Below are 21,782 nucleotides of genomic sequence, written 5' to 3'. Positions count from 1 at the left end.
ATCCTACCCATACACTAAGTTTGGAATACGGACAGTAACGCTTAGTAAACAGCCTCGTTTTACTGACGACATGTTCACTTTTCAACGCGTACAATTTGGTTTGAAGCGGCTTTTTAAGCACAAGAGGACTTTCTTGGTCCACAAATTTGTGCAAATTAAAGAGAAATCAAATTTTTTTTTTGAAGTCAACATCCAAAATATTCCATGGATATTAAATATGTCCGTCTGAATAACATATAATATTCTCCGTATCTGGAAATGTGCATACATGAGAGCAGAATGTGGAAAAATGTTAAACGCTGAAGAAAAATGAGGAGAAATCTGAGAGAAACATTAAACATCTGTGTGTGTGTGTGTGTGTGTGTGTGTGTGTGTGTGTGTGTGTGTGTGTGTGTGTGTGTGTGTGTGTGTGTGTGTGTGTGTGTGTGTGCGTGCTGACATACATCTAACATGAGAATGAAATAATACACCGGTGTGTTTTGGCACCTGATAGAGCACCACACAGGAGAGGAACATCATCATGTAGATGATCTTGTACATGACGATGGTTCCCTCGAAGCTGACGAAGAAGAACATGCCGCCACAGATGTAGATCCAGTATTTGACCAGCATAGCCATGACCATGTTTCCCAGAACCTGCATGATGTCCTGCTCCCCTCCCTCCTCAGAGTCCTCTTCCTCTATAAAACACAGCAGCCAATCAGAAAACTCTGCATCAACTAAGACGCGTACAGTAGAAACACTTCATAATAAACCTGTGCAGGAAAACATAATTTAAAAGACTTTTTGAAGGCTGTAGCGAGGACATTTTAATTGTTTATTAATGTATAGTATTTATAAACAGTTAACAAACTTCTCCTGTGAGGACATATTTAATCTTGTCACAACTACGCTTTCCAATGTTGTCAATTATTATCCGTTTACATACCAGCCTCCACTAACGGGAGCCCACAGGAGGCGTTACTCTGTAGTTGTCGCCAAATCCATTCATAAACATTTATAACTGCATATAAAACTGCATTATATAGGGTTATAAACCGTATTAAATATTCATATAATGCTTGTAATTGATGAAGAAAAGCATTACCAACACAAGTTTGTCTTATACAGTTTTCATTCTGTGGAATACACTGGAGGATTCGACGGCCTGGTAGAGTGCATATGAATAACTGAATTTGTAGGAAAGAAATTCTGAAGTCTTATCTGATGTTGGAATTTATCAGCGGAGTGGCACTCAGACCTTTTGGCCTCGTGAACAGAGGGCAGAAATCTGGATGACCTGCAGAACAGCCCCAGCGTTCTTCCCTCATTGTGAAAATAAACTAAGAGCATAACGTGTGAAGTGCAAACACACTCCGATGCTCAGACAGTCAGCTTTCCACGGCTTCGGTATGTGTGGCATACTCACTCGTGCTCTGCAGTATTAATAACATTTATCCAGATCAGCACTCTGTCACTGTGTCTGCAGAATGCTTATTTTGTCGCTGTCTTTACTGCGACTTGATGTCATCTGTCTGTAAATTTTAACCGTCACCTCACTGGTTTCAAAACATCTCGCCAAGGAACTGCAGCTGAAAATGAGCCAGCTGGCTAACACTGGCACATTGACAGAAATGTTGATTATTGTGTCCTCATAAATAAGTAAATGAAATGAAACAAAGCTGAAGGCTTCCAAACAAAGGCAAGAAACCTCAATATTTTACATCCACCGTGTACAAATAGTGAAAAAAGCCTCTGATACCTGCAAATGATAGTTAGCATCTCCTGGGTTACGGGTGGTGCTAACAGCTGGAGGAAATTTCCTTCCTCTATCTTAATTAATACAGTATTCATGCTACAGTCTAAATAAAGTACGAGTCCAGGGCTTACCCTTCTTCTTCTGATCCTCCACATGAACATCTGAGAGACTGGCGCTGTCCTCCTTTTGTTTTTCCCATCTCTCTGTGAGCGTCTGTCTCAGCAGCAGCCAGAAGCTCAGCAGACACAGGGCCTGCGCACAATAAATACAACGTTCAGACACGCAAATGACCGGCAAGAAAAGAAAAGATTCACTGATGAATGATTTGCATTTACTTAACCTAGCTGAGAGCATACTATAACACAGAGAGAGATATATAAATCAGAATTTAGTTTCCAAAGTTCAGCTGGATCGTCTAAACTTTCAAGCATGTGCTGCATTCATCCGCCTCTTAAAATAAACTTTAAAAATACAGTTTGACTCAGGTGTGAAATATAATTGCATCTCCGCTCTCTGGAGGGATGAACGTATGCACTGTTTAACAAAACAGTAGCATGGGTGATAAAGAACACATTAAGGCTGCAAGTCTGCGGCGGCCTACTGACGTAGAAAATCTCATTCTAGACACAATTAGGTCAGGCTGAGCAGCTGCCAACATGAAAGTCTTTGAGCTCTTCCAAAACATGTCAAAACACTGCAAAGCTGACCTTCTCCTTCAGGAGCACATTGTATGACTGCCCTCTCTCATTTAAGTAATTGACTATTGGGGAGACACAGTTTGACAATGTTCAGCTCCAGAAAAGAAAGAGTATCTTCCATCAGCTGCGTGCATCTGCTGCATTAGAAATCCTCGCACGTATTAAATTGCGTTTTCGGATCACAGGTTGTAACTCGATCTAAAGGTCAGTTTTAATGATTGTGTGGATTTACAACAGACAGACACACACAGCAGTGTCAAAATCAAGAAAATTCGGTTCATTTTAAGTCCCAAACCTTGGATGAAAGTGAGTGGAAATGGTTGTTTTTCTTGAGAAAGAACCCTGCGACCCCCTCCAAGTTCTCAAAACTCCAAATGTACTGCAGGACTATCAGCAGGTTGCCGTAGGCCACCATGAAGGGAGAAGACAGCATGGCGTAACGCCTCCGGTCCCTCACCATCCAGAGCATGCAAGACCAGATGAGGAAGACAAACGTCAGCCAGCTGACGTAGGTGATGCTCCACGCCTGACGAGAACAAATCACAGAAGATTATTCAGGAATAAAACAGAGCTTCATACAGTTGTCTGGGCTTCTTGCCTGTATCTCCACAAGCTGGCAATGCAGAGAAGATATCTGTATCTGAATGGAAAGAGGAGAACGTGTTGTCTAAAACAAAACTGAATTTCATGGATTTCTTCAGTCCGACTGTCCTTCAGGATGTATTCGTGAGAAACTGATGCGTATTGTTGCCATTTAGTCAGTTAGCCGTTAGATGACTACGCCCTGAGTTACTTCTGCTACAGAAGAAAAATTCAGGATTTCGATTCTTCTGAAAATCATCTGCTTGCAAGCACAACTAACTAAACTCTAATTAAATTAACAACTTTAGAAGTTCGCCAGCATTTTCCCAGAATTACTCCCACATTTTTAGTTCTTTCCAGGAAGCCTCCTTTGGAAATTATCAGGAAATTAGGGCTATCTGTGAAACAAAGCATGACCATTATATTCCTCAAAATGAAGGTTTAAACATCTAAATCCGGTCCACGCTGCAGGGAAGAAAATTCAGTTGTGGAAATCCTGAACCCTGGTGGAAAAACATGGGGCCAGAAAATACTGGAATCAGCCTAAAAAGTTGCTTAAACTCTTTTCCAGAAAAAAATACCACAATAATGACCTCAGTGTCGTCAGCAGTGGCTTTTGTTTACTCTTTTCTTCCTCTTCTTTCATCCTTGAAAATAAAGGGTGCAGTATTTCAGTATTTAAGGTAAAATGAGTCATTTAGGGCCAAAGGGATAATTTGGTTTTATCCCAGATTTAGATTTTCGTCGCGTACGATACAGTTTAACACAGCGTTATCATCACCACCGTTAAGTGTCACGCGTGTTCCTTTGCTGCACTGAAAGAAAAATCTACTGTCCATAGGCCTTTTAATAAATAACAGTGTTTGTATGTAACCAAGTCATAATCAAAGTCAAACTAAGTAACCGTTACTCAGATGTGTTTAACTATGATTCATCCAGGAATTTTCAAACTAAGAACAGATGCTCTTTTTTAGAAATATCCTGCCACACATTCAGCTGCAGAAGCTGCCCAGTACAACCACAGTTTCCTTCTGTTGGCCAGCCAGCGGTTCCACTGGAGCAGAGAGGGGCGGGGGTCAGTGCCTTGCTCAAGGGTAAATCGAATTTGATCAAGGAGGCAGGAGTGTTTGGCATTTACTAACCACGCCAGCATGTTTCCAGCAGGTCTGTGGGTTTAAAGTTGTGATTTTCTGGTTATAATGCTGCATATTCATGTCATGTCAAATTAAAGTGTAAATATAGGCTGCAGGCTGGAAAACAACAGTCACATCTTGGTTTTGAGAAGAAAGATTTCTTTTGTTTTGTTTTGTTTTGTTTTTTACTTAAGGAGTAAAACTTTACTTAAGGAGAGGCATTTTTATGGTTTACAGTCAATTTTGAGTTTACAAATGAAAGTGCTTTTGGATGCTTTCCTTCCAAACATTCAAATACACGACACAAATGCAGCTTAACCCAGCTTCTGTAACTCTGTAACACCATCTGTGGGCTGTATTACTCACCATCATTGCTATGAGAGCACAGATGTAGCTCTGTTTCATTATGAAGTGGAAGATTTTGACCATCGCACCGACTCCTCTTTTCTTTATCCCATCCTCTCCTTCCTCAGACTTCTCCTCTCCTCCCTCCAACGGCGAATCCTCCGGGGGCAGACACACTTCATACACACACTCATCCTTCTTCTCTGGTTGGACACAGAAACACAAATCACTGTTACTCACAGTTACGGCACTCTGTGGTATTATTGAGTTAAGTAAGGTACAGTACTCTAGTGATTTAGTGTTGAGCTTCCATAAAGCTAAGACGCAAAGTTAAAAAAGAATCTTTGTTAGATCCTCTTCTGACACCCACATCCCTCAAAATCCACAGCCCACTTTGTAACACAGGCTTTTTGTGTACCGAGACAAGAAAGAGTCTACAGCCAAGCTAGCAGCTCTGTGAGGCTGCACCTCGGCACAGCTTTGAGCTAAATGCTAACATGGGTATGTTAACATGCTGATGTAGAGTGTTAGCATGCTATCGCCTGTTAACTAGCACACGAACCCTGTTAGAAAAACCAGCATAGACCAGCATCATTTCCATGCTGGTCTATGCTGGATTGATGCTGGTTTAGCTGGTGAGTCAACATATGCTGGTACACCAGCCTGGTGTTGCTAATAACGCTGGTGGACCAGCATACCACATGCTGGTTTTGCTGGTGGCTAGCAGCTAGCAGTGGCTAGGTGTGGCTGGTGTACCAGCTTAGCTATGTTGACTCCCCAGCTAAACCAGCATCAATCCAGCATAAACCAGAATAGACCAGCATGGAAATGATGCTGGTCTATGCTGGTTTTTCTAACAGGGAAGTACAGGCTTGAATGTAAATAATAACGTGGTGGCGCAAGAGGAAAAGTCAGAGGATCACCAAAGTCAGTAGGAATCAGCCTCAGGATACCATGAATGTCTTTACAAAATTTCATGGAAATTCATGTAATATTTGTTGAGATATTTCAGTCCAAAGTGGTGGACCAACAGCCTGCTAGCCACCTGCTAGCATGGCTAAAAGTAAAGTCTCAAAAACAAAAGTGCTGAAGTGGGTTATTTTCTTAGACTTTACGAAGTTCCTTCAGAGTCACAGAGGACATTAAACAGCTGTATTCGCAGGCTGTGACGTGCCCCCCATGACTCGTAAACTGACTGTGACTTGTAAAATCAGTGAAGTGCCCCTTTAAGGCAATTCTGTGAATTCAGTGGCGACAAACTGCAAAGTTAAAGTACAAAGAGAGAGTCAAAACAAAGTGTTGTGCAATCAGTATAAAGGAACTGTGTCTATGGCAGACAAATCCAGTGATTTCTGAAGGAGTGCAAATGCATAAAAGACATTTTATAAATGCCCAAAATGCCTGTTTTCATATTTTACTCTAAAAAGCTGTGTAAAACCAAAAAAATCTAAGTTAGCCTTACCACACAACTCTCCGAGGAAAGCTTAAAAAGGAAAATAACCATAATATTACAACATTTCCACATGGCAGCTAGTTTATGTTTTCGGTTTATGCTGATTTATATATATATATTTGGATTTGAGGATGAACTGCAGTCAAGGACTTCTTTCTCATGTCCAAATATACGATACAAAATCAGCATAAACCTGCTTTGTTAACTTCTACGTTACACCATCTATAACCTGAGACTGAATAACTTAACAGTACATCATTGACTTGGATCTCTGAAGGATACGACAGAGGGGAAGCAGCTCACCTGTGCCGTCGCTGGGCTGGTCCATTTTATAATGGGGGGTGGAGTACAAGTCCAGACAGACCGGTCCATTCTCAGTTGTGACAAAGTCAAAGGACGTCCCGTTTGAGGTGGGCACCGCCTGTAGATCATCATCACACAATACAAAGAGATTTCTGTAACTGAGGCAAACAGGAGCAACAACTCATCAGCTTTCCACCAGACACTGATGTGGCTTTTTGTTAGTTTTTAATTAGCACACTTTAGCTCTGTAGGGCAGCAGAGGGAGTTTTTCTACTTTTCACATTCTTTGATTTAACCCAGCACAACCCACCTGATAACCCTGAGCTGAGAGGCATTTCATAAAATAAATATACAAAGGGAGTTACTTTGACATTTTCTCTACAAAACCTGTGGTCAATTTAAGCCCAATTTCATATGTTTCAGCACTCACTGGACATGTTTCCTTCAGCTTTACTGTAGTGCAAAACATTTATAGGTAAGAGCATTTCCCAAACTAAAGCACAAGCTTTTTTATCTTCCTGACATCTTCCATGTTTCCAACTCAGAGGCACTCACAGCAGCAACTTTAGGATGACAGCTTGACATCTGAACAGGTATAATGCAGTACATGCAGTGTGTGCAGGACAGCAGGGACAGTGGGGGAAAGGAGTTTCACTTTTACACACAGGCTGCTGTTAACTCGTTCTATGAGGGTGCAGGGCGACAAGCACTTTGCAGTGATTTCTTTTCTTGCAGCACGTCTAAGGGGTGAAGGATGGGAAGGTAAGATGCACAGATTAAATCCCCACCTCAGTTGTACTGATGCCATCCTGGGTGGAGAGGAGCTAGGAGGAGAAAAGAGCATACAAGGCAAGGTGTGTTATCGATGAGCTGCTGAAGTCAAAGGCCTCCTCGTTCTTTATAGTCGCTGATAAGCAGGAACAAAGTCGAGCAGCACTACTCTGTAAATCGAGCCCATCACTCATCTGTGTCTGCACACCCTAAAAGCTTTTAAACCTCAGGAGGTGGCCGGTGGAGACAGACTACAGACCTTGATATGGGAACAAGGTCAGAGCGTGTGTGTGTGTGTGTGTGTGTGTGTGTGTGTGTGTGTGTGTGTGTGCATGTGCATTTGCAGCTGAGATCCACCCAGGGAGGGATGAGTGTATTATGAAGGTGAAAGCTCGGGTAAAACAAGATGTAAGCTCGTGAAAACAATTAACGACAGCTCGAGTTTACACAATAACAAAGAGTCGGTTTCCTGTTTACTTTCACCATTATTGCTCTAAAATACTTCAGCAATTTGTCATTATCATTCTTTAAAAGCCAAACTGATGATAACAGTTCCAGGCCGACACGAGTTATCAGTTGTAAGAAGGGAACAAGGAAATGTGTTATTTGGGTTTTTAGCAGCCAAGCTGGTTGAAAGAAGTTACTTCATGTTATTTTCCAGGCATGTTTTCATGCTTTTAACCAAAGGGTTCCTGGATGTGTATTGTACGACAGCATGCTAACCAAAGGATGATCACTTCATGGCTAATAATCAATGCTTTGTTAGTCGTGTGTGTGTTCACGCTGACGTACGTTCTTCTCGTCTGTTCCTTGGCGTGATTCCCACCACAGCTGCCTCTTCCTGTTGGCTGAGTTATTTGTTCTGTTTCCGACCAGATCTTCCTCCTCGCACATATCACCGTCCTTCTCGTCCTGAAAAAACATAGATGGGTATTTTGGATGATATATATATCTCCACCAGTGGACTTTGAAGTCAGTGCGCTGGTGTGCAGCAGAGAAGACGCTCTAAAGAAACACAGTTTTACTCAGCTGCTACTGAGCAGTGTTTTACAGTGTAGGAGTACAATGTCTGAGGAGGCGCTGGTGACCTTTTAAAAGAGGAAATGATGCAGCTTTACTGTAAATGATCAGCATTTCTTACCATTGATTTTCTGCATTTTGTTCACAACAAACAAAGTAGTTTGTCCTGGCAGTGGCTCAAATACCACAAAATACTGAAAAAACTGAACAAAAAGTATTTTACTTGCAGATTCTCTGACGTTCAAGACACATTTTCTTCTTCAGTTCACAGTGGAAAGACAGTTTCTTTGAACAAGACAGAATAATGCTGTACTAGAACACAAGATTCAATCCAAAAAACTACTGCGTGAGGTTAAATTGCGCAATATTGGGGCTAAATAACTAAATGCATGTGCTAAGTCTGTGATTTTCTGCATTAAAAATCTAAATTTGATCGTCATGCATTACAAGTTTAGCAAAGGCAGCAATGCCTGAAGAAGAATTCCTGTTTTCATTACTGGTTTGTAGCTCGGTTCGGGTTTTGTTTCCAGTGTTGGTCATGGTGTTAAATGTGTTTTCCTTAGAAATAAAAGCAACGTCAATCACGCGCTCTTTTGGATTCAGCACAATAATTTGTTAACAAAACCAACATGAAGCCCAGACGGCACAATCAAAACATTTGCTCTATGACTGAATTATTACACCCACATCACTGTGTGACTGCCATTTCTGCATTTCTTTGTCTGATATTTTTACTAAAATTGGATTGAATTATTCTGTTTTCACAGTTTTTGCTGCATTGGAGAATTGCTGCTGAATAAACACAGACCACAAACTACAAATCAAGCGTTAAATCAGTTGAGGAATGGTAACAGTGCATCCAGATTTTCTCGTCATTTTGGCAGAGATGAGGCCCATCGTCATCTGGCATCTCCGCCATGGAACAAACCTGTCAGCTGCTGATTTATCTCTTAATCAAGTTTTATTATTAGCGTCGTCTAAAGAGTAAGAGTAGGTGAAAACGCACACACACACACACTGTGGAGGGATCAATAATGCATACAGTCCCGCAGGTTTACAGGGAAGTATTGACCCCTCTATAAAAACACTAATCTATAACTCCATTACAGAGGAGCTGAGCGTCGAGCAGCGAGGAGAAAGAAGACAGGAGCGGGGGTCTTCATGGCATTAAAGTCCACCTCTTTCCACATCGCGTGACGTGTTATTGAGACCCGCAGTCGTTCCATGATGAGATACAACTTTTAAAGGGTCAGTTCACCCAAAAGACAAAACACATGTTGACACTGTGGTTTTCAGTCCTGCATATAGTTTTGGCTTTATTTAGTCTGGTTTTGAGAATTCTGTCTCTGAGATTTTTGCCGCCACCGCAACATAATGGAGGTGAATTTTGTCAGTACAGCATTAAAAATGTGGGTTTTTTTTTTTTTTACAGTAAATTGTCTTTTCAGAAACAATGTCCCAATTACTCCACATAATCCACAAAACTCTCTGTGAACTGTTTTCATTGGACCTGTTTTCCATCGTTCTAAGACTTGCTATGACTTTTGATGGTGTGTTTTGTCATTTGGGTGAACTGACCCTTTTAAGTCTGATCACAATCAAGTGACGCTGCAGTTCTGGTCATTCAGAGGTTTAAATATTGGACTTTTCATTAAAACTCCCTCATATATTAAATCCCAGTTTTGTTTTGTTTTGATTATTTTTTTGGGATGTTTTAGCCTTTAGGAACAGGGGCAGGGAGAGGGGATGACATGCAGCAAATGAACCGCAGGCGGGAGTCAAACCTGTGACCACTGCAGAGGACTGGCAGCCTCGATACATGGGGTGCACACCCTACCAGCTGAGCTATAGGGGCACCCCTTAAATCCCAGTTTTAACCTTCAGACTCTTGTGATACAAAGCTAGCCAGGATGGGCCAGGCTAGCTGGTTAGTTAGCTGGTTAGCATGCTAACTTCAGCAGATATCTCTGCAACACAATACACAGAAGTTTCAGGGCATTCAATCGATCGCAACTGGACTTTGTCAGATTGTCTTGGAAGACGTTTCGCCTCTCATCCGAGCAGGCTTCATCTTTACTTTTGTTGTGCTGGGCAAGTTGGGCTTTCAATGTGAATTCTATGACTTTCTTACAGATATCTTCAGGTAGCGATGACATAAGTTTGTGCTGTAGGTTGTCAAATTTCACAATGAAGCCTGCTCGGATGAGAGGCGAAACGTCTTCCAAGACAATCTGACAAAGTCCAGTTGCAATCGATTGAATGCCCTGAAGCTTACAATGACCTGGATGAATGAGAATATTCACAGGCAATACACAGAAGTCTGTTTATTCTTTGAATTCTGTTGATAATTTAAGTTAATTTCAGTTCACTAAATTTCTTACACATTGTACCTTTAATGTTTAGGTCCTCTGGGTGAAATTCAGACTGTTTAAAGCCTGAGGGTCAAAAAATTGACAGTGTGTTTTTCATTGACGTTCTACTTTGTTGCACCTGTCAACAAAACTTTCTCGTGTAAATCTTTCTAGCGACTCAGATTGCAGTTAAAGCTAGAAATATGATGCATCATCACTTGATCATGAAGTCATCAAATTTGGATCTGTGGTGTCTGAGTTGTTATGTAACGCTGACATTTTTTTACCTTACAGACCACTGTAAGTCAGCCTCAGATGACACCTGCGCTACGGCAGACAGATGCAGCCAGCAATCGATCGTCCTGGAATCTTCCATCCATACAGTTTCTCTGATCACGAGGCCACCTGGCTGCCCGTTTAATTCAATCTGTTTTCTATTTCAGTTACTGTCTGGAATTTACTGAGGAGCCGTGTTGCAGGTGTTGCGTGCCAGATTCAACTAAACATCTCTGACACCCACTGACTTCTCGCTCCACCCAGTTTTACTCTAAACAAGAGCTCTTTCACATTTAGCAGCATAAACACTAAGTTAAATTACACACTGCTTGTGGGGAGAAGGGGAGGTTTTTCTGCCTGGAGGTGATAATGCAGGTCTATTATATACATTTCACATTTCTGTTTCCCTTCAGGGCTGTAATTAAAGAAAAAGGAAAAGGAAAGAAGGCGGCTGCTGCCACGTGCTAAACCCTGAAGCAACAAATCCAGCCTCAGATGCTCCGTTAATTTTCCTTTAAGCTGCGATTTTGTGATTAAAAGATTGTCTTTGCTCTTTCTTGTCTCATATTTTGTTGACTGCTCAATTAATTGTTTTGCTGCATCTCTCAAATTCCCTGTGTGCAATGCCCAGACAGCAGGTGTGATTTAGCTTAGAGTTCAATAAAGAAAAATGAATAAGAAAATGTAGAAGATATCATTGCACGATACCGCTATAGTCCCCTGCCTCATTCTGCCTCTGCTCAATGATTTTAAAAGTCAGAAAAAAACTGTTTTTTACAGCTGAAACATCTCCAATTCCTACAATATATAAAAAAACAAGTATTTCCAAAAATGTAAGTCAGAGAATCATCAAGTTTCCGGGCTGTTTCTCCCTTCACCTTTACAAAAGTCAAAAGAATCGATTGTGATTGTTTTTCGGTCAGATTCACCTAATATAATGAACCTGGAGGGTCAAATTATCGACATATTCTACAGTAAATGTCACAGCGCTGTCGACTACAAAGGTCCACTCTTAAGTGTTTTCATTGTATTTCTGTCTGCTGTCCTCACCGTCAGCTGGTCGATGGGTTCCTGCAGCCACAGGCGGATCAGCGTGGCCAGGGTGTAGTAGAGGATCAGCAGCATGATGGGGTTGACAAAGTGGTACCACTTACGCTCCGGGTGCACAATGAGCTTCCACGTGTAGGAGCAGTTAGTCTGAACAATGGGGGAGATGCCAAATACACTGTAGAGACAGACAGACAGACAGACAGACAGACAGACAGACAGACAGACAGACAGACAGACAGACAGGTAACTGATACTGACCACAAACAAAGCCTGAACTTTTGATAACGTAGACGTCAACATACTGTAAGCATTGATGGTGGCATGAGGGTTTGATTTCTAACAAAGACCATTCAACTTCATGATTGTTCCTTGATACTTGGTGGCACGGTGGGACGGTGGTAACACTGTCGCCTCACAGCTAGAAGGTTTGATTCCCGCTGTGGACGCTGGGGGCGTGTCCTCCACCATGCCTTCAGTGCCTGCTGCTGGAGGAAAAAAGGGGCCTTTCTGTGTGGAGTTCACCTGGGGTATCCTACATAAAAATACCCCCACTAAAAACATGCAAGAAGATCACCACCGGACCAAAGGTGACGACAAAGGAAACTGGTCCCCGGGTGCTGCTGTCAGCTGGCAGCCCACCGCTCCTGGTCTGCCGCGGAGGAAGGACGTGCCGGGATGGATTAAAAGCGGAGAAACAAATTTCACAAATGCATGGCGTGTGCAGTTTCCCTCTCTGTGACTGTGTGTGTGACTGTGACTGATAAAGGGATTTCTTTCTTTCTTACTGAGAGTCTGAGGTCTTGCGAGTTTGGATAGTTCATCCAAACCAAATACTTTCTCCTCTTCAGGCCTACAAAGAGCCTTCAAATCATCAGCCTACACTGAGGCCGGGAGTTGTGGTGAGTGGTCACAAGTAGATACTTCTTCATTCAAAGGGGTCAATAGCTGAAAAGTCTGGAAACAAGTGCTGAGTGCTGTCAGATCAGGGTCAAGCTGTTTGCTTCAGTGCCGTTCTTTCAATGACGAAATGCTCCAGTTCTGACAGAACTGACGCTGTAGCAGCATCTACGCTAACCTCTTTAGGAGCCGCCATTGCTGTTTTTGACGTCGTCACAACTGTACCTCTACCAACTCTATGCTCATTAGGAAGCCGAGACGGCTGTGGTCTGGCCACGAGCCCATAACTTGAAGCCTGGCGAGATGGATTGTTTGCGTGATCTCGCGAATCCAGCTGCCTCGCATGGTAAACTCTTTAAAGCATTCTTAACTTTAATTCCTACAAGCTTGATAAATACTTGCTCTGACGCTCTTAACAGATGGTGATCAAACCACATTCAGGACGCTGGAACTATCAGTATATAGAACTCAAGTTACGTCAACACCGATGCTGAAGTGTGGGACAGCTGACTTGGCCTCATGCAAACAGCTTCAGAAATTAAGTGCGCTTTCTGACTTTCTGCTAGATGACATTCCTGTGAAGAAAGTCTCCCTCTACGCCCTAACCTTGGAATCTGAAAAATGCAATGAGGCTAAAAGTCTGTTTGTATCACAAAGGATGCCACATGATTCACTCCTTTTCCTCTGCGCAGAATAAAGGTCATCTACTCCACAGGAACTGCGCTGACGTATTCCAGTGACAACCACACAGATTTAGATCCCTCCTGAGTCTATTCTTTCGGTGCCATGTGGAGGAGCGAACACCCCCCTCTGACCCCATCACACTTCCTGAAGGGTTTCTTGTTGCAGCTGGGGAAGGCCCAGCGGTCACATGACTGGGGACTTCCATTGTAAGGAGGGGAGGCAGGAAGTGGAGTGGAAGCCAGGCCTCTCAACGGTCTCACTCAACAGCCGGCCGACAGCAAGGCCGAGTCACTGTCAACAAGCACAATTAGGGCAGGCACTAAGGTGGCCTATTGTCCAATGGGTGCTGCACATATTTACCGCCGTAGGAGTTTCCCTCTGACCGCCTGAGGGGGTGCAGAGAGGAAACAGGACAGATCAGAGGAGGACACGTTACTTTTATCATCACATCGGGCCTCAGTTTGCGTGCAGACAGAAATACCTCAGCGCCGTGGAAAGTCAACATGAACGCAGCGCGGGGACGGCACACGATGAAATAGGTGGCCTGTTCATGTGAAGAGCGATCAAAGGAGAATCCGTGCCACCGTAAATTTCCAAATTTAGGACTTCGAATACACAAATAAAGAGCTGCCGCTTTAAAAAAAATGACACCCGCTCTCCCATATTCACTACTGGAAACTAAATGAAGCAAATCTAATAGATTGTAGTGAAGTTATGAGACCTCTCTGGTGATCATTGAGCTTTTTAAAGCATCTAGTTTACTAGCTTTAAGGATTTGTAGAGTCCTCATATTTCATTATAAAAAAAAGCAAAATTAATCTGTCAAAACAAACAAACACTTGTTTTAGCCTTTTAATCATCTTCCCTGAGGTTGGAAACCGTTAATTTAAACGGTGCTGTACAGTCACCAGAGCATTCACAGTTTAAATAGACTTATCGACTGCAATGAGTTTGTTTTCTAACGAGAAGCCCGTCAATGCAGCGCTGTGATCACACCTTATCTGCCGTCTGAGCCAGGAGAAGGATGGCGAGGACACGAGGTTTATTCAAGGCAGTTTCAGCTATGTATAGCTGTAAATAGCCTCGGTCCTGACACGCAGCAGCACAGCTTTCAAATGAGAACACGTGAGATCAATGAAATACTGCAACACCAAGGACACTGAGGCATCAGCTGTGGTGAGGCTACAGAGCTGCTGGTCAGGTTTAAAGCACATCGTTATTTAAGGATTCAGACAATATTAATGGATCAACAGAAACATGACGTTTCTATCACTTTTTGAAACTGCTGCCTATTTATGTGTTTTAGCGTTGCTTTTAGCTTTACTTGTCATGCAGGTAGAGTATGTGCTGTGAATTTTACACACTGTATTTGCGGTTGAGTGGCTAAAGGTGAAAACCATGTAAACCACTGAATTCACACCAGGAACCGAGTCGAATGTCTTTTTGCATGTGACCCTGTACTATCTTGTCAGAATAATGGCATTAATAAAAAGTGTAATAATCATGTGAGATAGGAAACTTACATTTTTGCACATTACATTTTACATTATTACAATTTCCTCATGGCCATACTGTACATGTATCCCATTATTGTTTATCACGTGTATTTTTACTCAAATGGAGATTTCTTAACATTGTCTGCTATTAAAATCTGACAAAATTTAGAGGATTGATATGTAACAGGGTCATTTATAGAGCAGTAATATGTGTAAGAAGCCAGATGTACAGTTGTAATATTAAGTAGTCACACAAAATCTGTTTCTGTTGTTATTACCTGACACACTCAGGCCTCCATAGTCAATATGAGGAACATTTAATACTCAGTTTCTGCACCCCTGCATTCACCTCTGGGGGTACCCCTCCTATAAAGGGGTGTCTCCCACCTCGTGTTGTACTTAATGGGAGAGTTAAGCGTCATTGCTCTCGCTGTAACGCTGGTGTTTTAGCAGATATGTTTATAAATTCATTTTTCAGCCTAAACTTGTATAATATTCTAACAAATTCCTGTCACTTCATTTGTGAAGGGGCTCAAGTTTTATGACTACAACTGATGGAGGATTTCGTTTTTTTACCTCTTGCTTTCAGGTATGATTTCTGTGTTTGAACGTAGCATGGCAGCGCCTCTTTTTGCTGTTGTACGCCGTGGGAGAGGGGCTCGAGTTTGATGACCACGATTGATGGAGGATTTAGTTTTTTACCTCTTGCTGTCAGCTCCAAAAATAAATGGAGACTGCCTCCAAAGGTTTGTGCCTCTTAATCACAACACATCGCAAAGTACGCCAGAGTCCACTGGGTGCAGATATTCTCTAAAATTATACATTTTGTAGTTGTTTCAGTGAGACTTTCAAAGTAAACTGCATGTAAAAATATATATACATTAATCCATATCAATAGAGAATTTATTACTAAACGACTGTATCTCTGCAGCACTTCTAATGGTTTAAATGTTCTTTTCCTGCTCCGGCAGAAAATCACCTTTTTGTCAAACATCTCGGTGGGTAAGCTCCATGTGTATTTCTTGTAACGAGTAAACAAACAGCATTCTTTGCATTCCAGGTCGTCAGTCAAACAGAAGCAGCTTAGTGACTTAAGGCACTTTCTGCTACAGAGTCTGTATTCATTACAACTGCGACTAACGTATGTTGGCAAGATGTGCAACAATGTGGCTTTGCTCCAACCGCGACGCTTCACCGCCGCAGCCACAGACAGCTGATTGTCTCCTTTCTCATGCATAATAAAACAACACTGGTTGTAGTGAAGAGCCTAAAAGCTCTGCTTCGGATATTGATGCGCTGTGAGTAGGAGTTGGGCATATCTCCCCTCCAGCTGGGTTTGTCTTTTGCTTTGCCTTCTTGTTTGTAACAATAGTAAATATTTATCAGCGTTTAAACAAACTTGCCTTGGGCCCAATAAATATCATCGAGCCAAAGGAGTTGTGGCTGCTGAGCTCTGTCATCACATCATGTATTTTCACATTATTAAGGAGGCAGACAGCGTAAGTAAGGGTGTGTGCTGTTTTAACAAGAGAAATAGCATTTGAACAATTTGTCAAAGAGACATTTAATGATGGTGAGTTTAACTTTCACTAGATTGAGCCATCGCTCACTGCTGTGAGGGAGACAGTTTGTTTTTTCCTGTTAATGTTTCTTCACCTCCCGTCTGTAGGTAGAACTGCAGTCATGCGCACAACAAAGTTTAATGCGAGAAAATAATCCCGATCGATTGCATCCTAATAACCAGACGAGGTATTTCAAATTAAAACACTTTTTGATTTGGACTCATTTGCACCTGCACTAAGTAATAAAAGGCAGATGTTAATAGGTGAACTGCAGGATGTCGACAGCTTCAGACGATGGATTCTGTGTCTGTTTGGCTGCACGTTAACTCTGCACGTGTCTGACCTGATGTAGCCGTCGCCCGGTGGGATGGACTCCTGGAAGAACTGGAACTGGTAGAGGTAGAGGACGATGAGGTGTCCAGCGCTGAAGATGGCCATCAGGACACACATGCAGCTGAAGATGAGCGTGTCGAAGGTCCGGCAGAGGGACCACCAGGTGCACAGGAACAGAAAGATGAAGAAGTAAACAGCCGAGGTCAACGAGGGCAGCATGATGCCTGCGAACACAAACGCAGCACGATACAAAGTCAGAAGACTGATCTGCTCATCTGATCAGCATATACAAGATAAAGATCAGTGTTTGTTTTGACCCCAACAGAGCACTTCATCAGACGTCAGGCACTTTAACTGAGTAATGTTTTCCCATCTCCAGATTTGGCACTCAGTTTTGCTGAAAGGGGCAAACCTCACATAACGAGCTCAAACAACGGTTAAGAATTATCTGCAGGCTACTGTTTGATTTGTTTGTTATGCAGTGAGCTGCCTTAAAGGTTTTAGCCCTTTAAGACAGAGATTCCTCTACTATTAAAAACTAAAAATTAAAAGATGTTTTTATCATCATTATTTCATGGCAGTGCTGATGGGAGCCTGATCTGTTCAAGTTTGTGACAAACTGGGTGAAAAACTGCGTGTTAATCAAGTCCAGTTCACAGCAAAGAAGAATAAGGTGTGACTTTCATTTCGTTTGCAGCATATTTCAAATGAACGCTTTTTTAAAGAAAACTTTCTGCTCTGAGGACATTACGACAGAATAAAACAGCACACTAACAGAAAAAAGGTGCCTAAATATCAACTTTAACAGACTTTCAAGCTGGAAGAATCTTTATAGTCTGATATAAGATGAGACTTTATTGATCCCACGCTGCGGAAATTCACTTGTTACAACAGCAAGAGAAAAAAGACAGAAAGACAGAAAAAAGAGCAAATAGACAATAAAAAAGCTACAAAATAAAATTAACTGTGGAGGCTACGTACATGATGTACAAAAGAGTGTAAAAATATTGCTATTGGATTGTGAATTGCACGTGAGTAAAACATGAATAAAAAAATATAATGTATTTGTATTTTTGCACAGTAAAAATATATCGTAGGGTAAAAAATCTGTAATATTGCAGAAGATAAGTTGCACAGATGTGATGGGTATTAGGGTATGTTGACATAAATAATGGAGGAGTGTGGAAAGTCGGTTTGTGATGCTGCGATGGGAAACAACACGCACACAGAGCTGCATTAAATGATGCTGGAGTTAAAGAGTCTGACAGCCGCTGGAATGACGCTCCTTCTTACACGGTGGATGCAGCAGATCGTTGCTAAAGGAGCTGCTTAAGGCCCCCACTGTCTAATGCAGGGGGTGAGAGGGGTTCACCAGGATGTCATTCATCATATCAATTTAAATCTGTAGCTGTCTGGTTGTTCGAGAATCAATGAATCACCTGAACATTCAGACGGTATAAGATCTATAAGATTGAAATTAACTTAGAGCAATCAAAGCTGCTCACCTGTCAAGCCCAACAAGATGGTGACCACCACCTTCCCAGCAGTGGTGATCAAGTTCCCGATAATCTCCTTCACTTTGGACGCAACCTCCGCCACGAGCCGTAGGATTTTCATCTTGGTGCTCTCCTTCACCTCCTCCTCTTCCTCCTCGTCCTCGCCCAGCTCCTCGTCCTCGTCCAGCTCCTCGTCCTCCTCGGCCTCATACCCCGCTTCGAAGTCCTCCTCCAGCAGGATGTTGTCGTCCAGGCTCAGCTTCTCCTCTTCCTCCTTGGAGGCAGATTGCAGTGACACGTTTCAGTATTGAATGATGAATGTTGCAGTTTGGAGGTCAGCGCTCTCCATGGTGCTGAAAACAGCTTCCTACAGGTAGCGCTTGCGTAACAATCCCTCTGTAAAGTCCCGCTGAGAGTGTGTTTGAGCGTGTTCAGCGCGTAGCACAGCGTATTTAAACATATATGTGGTGTGTGTGGCTGCTTGAGACATTAGCGACACTTGGCAGATGTTTTCCTCTGGAACCACATGTTGGCTTCAGATCTAATCCAGTGAGCTCCTCACTGGCTCTAAGCAAATATGTCCCCCTTTTAATGCAGTCTCAATAAAATAGAGACATAATAACAAGTGAGCCATTCGCTGTGATTTATACAGAGCGCATAAGGCACCAGACAAAGAAAGCAGCAGGTGGTGCGAACCCTGTTTTGAATCAAACAGCAGTTGCAGCTCAGATGGCTCACTGACGGAAATAAAAGGCCGAGCACAACGCAGGCTATATAGACGAATTCCTGGTGTTTCTCAGTAATGGGGAGCGATGCCATCTGTGCCAGCGTGAGCAGCACAGTCGAAGTGAAAGTGAATGTGGATTTAATTAACACTGAGTCATAAAGAGAGGGGAGGGCTTGCCAGGGGATGGGGGCTGTAGTCCAAGTCATCAGCGCTCAGGGGAACTCGCTATTCGAGCTCCTGCTCCCAGCTTATGAAGCTCAATGTGGACATTATGTACAGAGCAGGAGAAACAACCGTCAGCTCCACCTGACACTTCAGCTTGCAGGAACTTTTTTTTTTAACCGATGTGGAGCAAACATTTATTCTGATCAGTTGTGACTCCCAGGAGGTGGTGTTTTATTTTTGCTTACATTCAACGCCAGCGAACACACACAGATGTCATCCGTGACAGATGAACTGTGAAAGACCTGAACTGCGGTCTGGAAATCAGTTTGTCTCAGTGTCGTCTGAGACATTGAGACATTTCCTCTTTATATTTATGAGATCATTCTCATCAAGACACGTTTTACTTCGTCTGCTAGTGCACAGCTTCCAGATGTTTATCTCTTCAAATTCATTTATCTGCTTCAAATCAAGGATGAAACAACTAATCAATTAATGCATTAGTCCAACAGTTCTCACAGGATTTTTCATACATGGCGTCACCCGTTTTGGCTTCTTTCCATTTTTTTCTCTAACAATCATTATTTCTGACTGCTGTGCACCTGAAAAACTCACATGCTGGAAACTGTGTTACGTTTCCGCCAAACACCAGCTGTGAGCTCTCGTCATTCATCTTAGCTTAACAGCATATTTAACAGAGGTTTTAATTAGTTTCAATGTAATTGCTTATTCCTGTTTTAAAATGTGGTGAAACACTATTAAAATGTGTTTTACTCTTCTTTCTTTAAACTGTTTCATCTTAGTTTACTATTTTGTTAATCAATAAATCATTTTACTAAGAAAAAAAAGCACATTTGCAGTTTCCTGGCTTCGGTTTTGCTGCGTTTCTCAGATTTATGTCAATGTGAATGAAATATCTTTGCATCAGGGATCATTGCTTGGAAGAAACGAGTCAAGTCACCTTGAGCTACAAGAAACTGCAATGGGCAATTTTCATTAATTCAATGTAAAATCAGTGAACAGATTAATTAATAATAAAAGAAAAAAGGCATTCCAGCCCTACTTTAAGCACAGCTTCATGACCATTATAGACAGATAGATCATGAATAGACAGACAGATAGACAGATAAAAGTCAAAGTCAGACACTGTTGTCGGGACGTTGTGTGTCAGTGCAAATAAAACCCACTTGTTCTTCTGCTTCAAAGTCGGCGTTGTATTGGGCCATGTCCTCAGGCGGCCTCTTCTGGACCAGGCTGCGACACAGCAGCCAGATGGCCAAGCCGGCCATGAACATGCCGATGTCAGGAATGAACACTCGGATGCCGTTGCCTGCGTCTGCGCCAATCACACTGGGGACAAACAGAAAACAGAGGATACGCGCTGAAAGAAAGCAGATGCTTGTTTCCTGAAAATAAGGATGAATCCCAATATCTCCCAGAAACCGTGATTTGGAGCATTCTTGCAGGCTGGGATCACCACCAAATGATGGAAAATGGGACAGAGTACAATAAACTTAACTGTGCATGGACGATCACTTCTAATATGAAACAGTTCTTCTAAGAAATCCAGGGACTTGCGGTCGCTCGTTTAGTTCGGTTGGATAAGGCCCACAAATAGCTGTGCTGCCGTATGTTATGAATCTGGCCTGGGATACTTGTCACATGTCACCTCCCTCTGTCTCCCCAAATCTTTCATGTCTGTTTCAACAATCCTTAAAAAATACGTGCGTTACATAAGCCCACTGAGCATTATTTCCATGCAATCTGCGTTCACGCAGACTGGAGCTGCACTTACGTGAGGGGATATTATTGCAGCAATTATATCTCTCAGAAAACACTACCTGTTCACATGAACGCATGGGAATGTGGATTTTTCCATGACTCAACTGTTCTTTTAATATGTGTTGTGTTGAATGCTTCAGCTTTTATATGGAGTACCACCCACTTTAATGAAATCTGGCTTGCCGGTTTTTAAATGTATTGCTGTTAACAAGTGAGCGAAATTCCATTCAAACACAAAAAGGCCATGAGAGAGTGGGGTATTTGTCTTTAACCGAACTGTGAGAAACATGTTTACTCCCTTGAAAATTGCATCCTTTGTTCATAATAATGTAGTGTGAACAACCAGCACTCTTTTTCCTCATTAAACAGATTGAATGTGTTATTTAAGGCATGACGATGACACTCTGACTTATCTTTACATAAAACACTGTACAGATAATAATAATTTTTACACAAATACCACATATCCTGGTTTGCACAGTGTGTGTTTTCAATAATCCACAAAATACGATGTTGATTGAAGTGCTGTGGTTATATCGCCATAAGCAAACGAAGCTTTTGTAATATTTGCTATTTGAAAAGTCTGCTCACCTCTAATTTAATATCCAAAGAGCTGCTCCAACAGGAAGCTAAACAGCGGCGAGCGAGTGTTGCCATGACAGCTACAGTAATGTCAGGCTTGAAATGACCCAGTGAGATGTATTTGTGCAGCCTGAGGACAAGCTTTACGAGGTGTCATGATTGCATATACAATTAAAGCAAATAAAAATTGTCCTTGAAATGGCTAACAGGTTTCAAAACCTTTAAAACTCACTTTAATCATCCCAACCAATTTCTATTTCAGTTTTACGACAATCACTCTGCATCCTGTGCTTGGCCACCAAAGTGTTGTCTTTACATTTCACGCTGCGCTCCAAGCGTAA

At 42.2% G+C, this 21,782-nt stretch overlaps 1 protein-coding gene across 1 annotated transcript in view; it reads right to left on the bottom strand.

Annotated features, from left to right (window-relative positions):
- LOC139339088 (piezo-type mechanosensitive ion channel component 2) overlaps window positions 1–21,782 on the bottom strand; it is an 81,489-nt gene that overhangs the window by 38,176 nt on the left and 21,531 nt on the right. Inside the window, exons 5-15 of the mRNA XM_070974543.1 lie at window positions 20,265–20,427; window positions 18,198–18,462; window positions 16,703–16,916; window positions 11,721–11,895; window positions 7,816–7,935; window positions 7,041–7,076; window positions 6,253–6,370; window positions 4,518–4,699; window positions 2,732–2,962; window positions 1,870–1,990; window positions 487–680 (exon numbers count right to left, since the gene is read on the bottom strand). Coding sequence (XP_070830644.1) covers window positions 487–680; window positions 1,870–1,990; window positions 2,732–2,962; window positions 4,518–4,699; window positions 6,253–6,370; window positions 7,041–7,076; window positions 7,816–7,935; window positions 11,721–11,895; window positions 16,703–16,916; window positions 18,198–18,462; window positions 20,265–20,427 — 1,819 coding nt within the window. The remainder of the gene's footprint in view (window positions 1–486; window positions 681–1,869; window positions 1,991–2,731; window positions 2,963–4,517; window positions 4,700–6,252; window positions 6,371–7,040; window positions 7,077–7,815; window positions 7,936–11,720; window positions 11,896–16,702; window positions 16,917–18,197; window positions 18,463–20,264; window positions 20,428–21,782) is intronic.

This window comes from Chaetodon trifascialis, chromosome 11, assembly GCF_039877785.1.
Source record: "Chaetodon trifascialis isolate fChaTrf1 chromosome 11, fChaTrf1.hap1, whole genome shotgun sequence".
In the NCBI taxonomy this organism is placed as follows: Eukaryota; Metazoa; Chordata; class Actinopteri; order Chaetodontiformes; family Chaetodontidae; genus Chaetodon; species Chaetodon trifascialis.
This window is presented reverse-complemented; position numbering and strand designations above follow the sequence as displayed.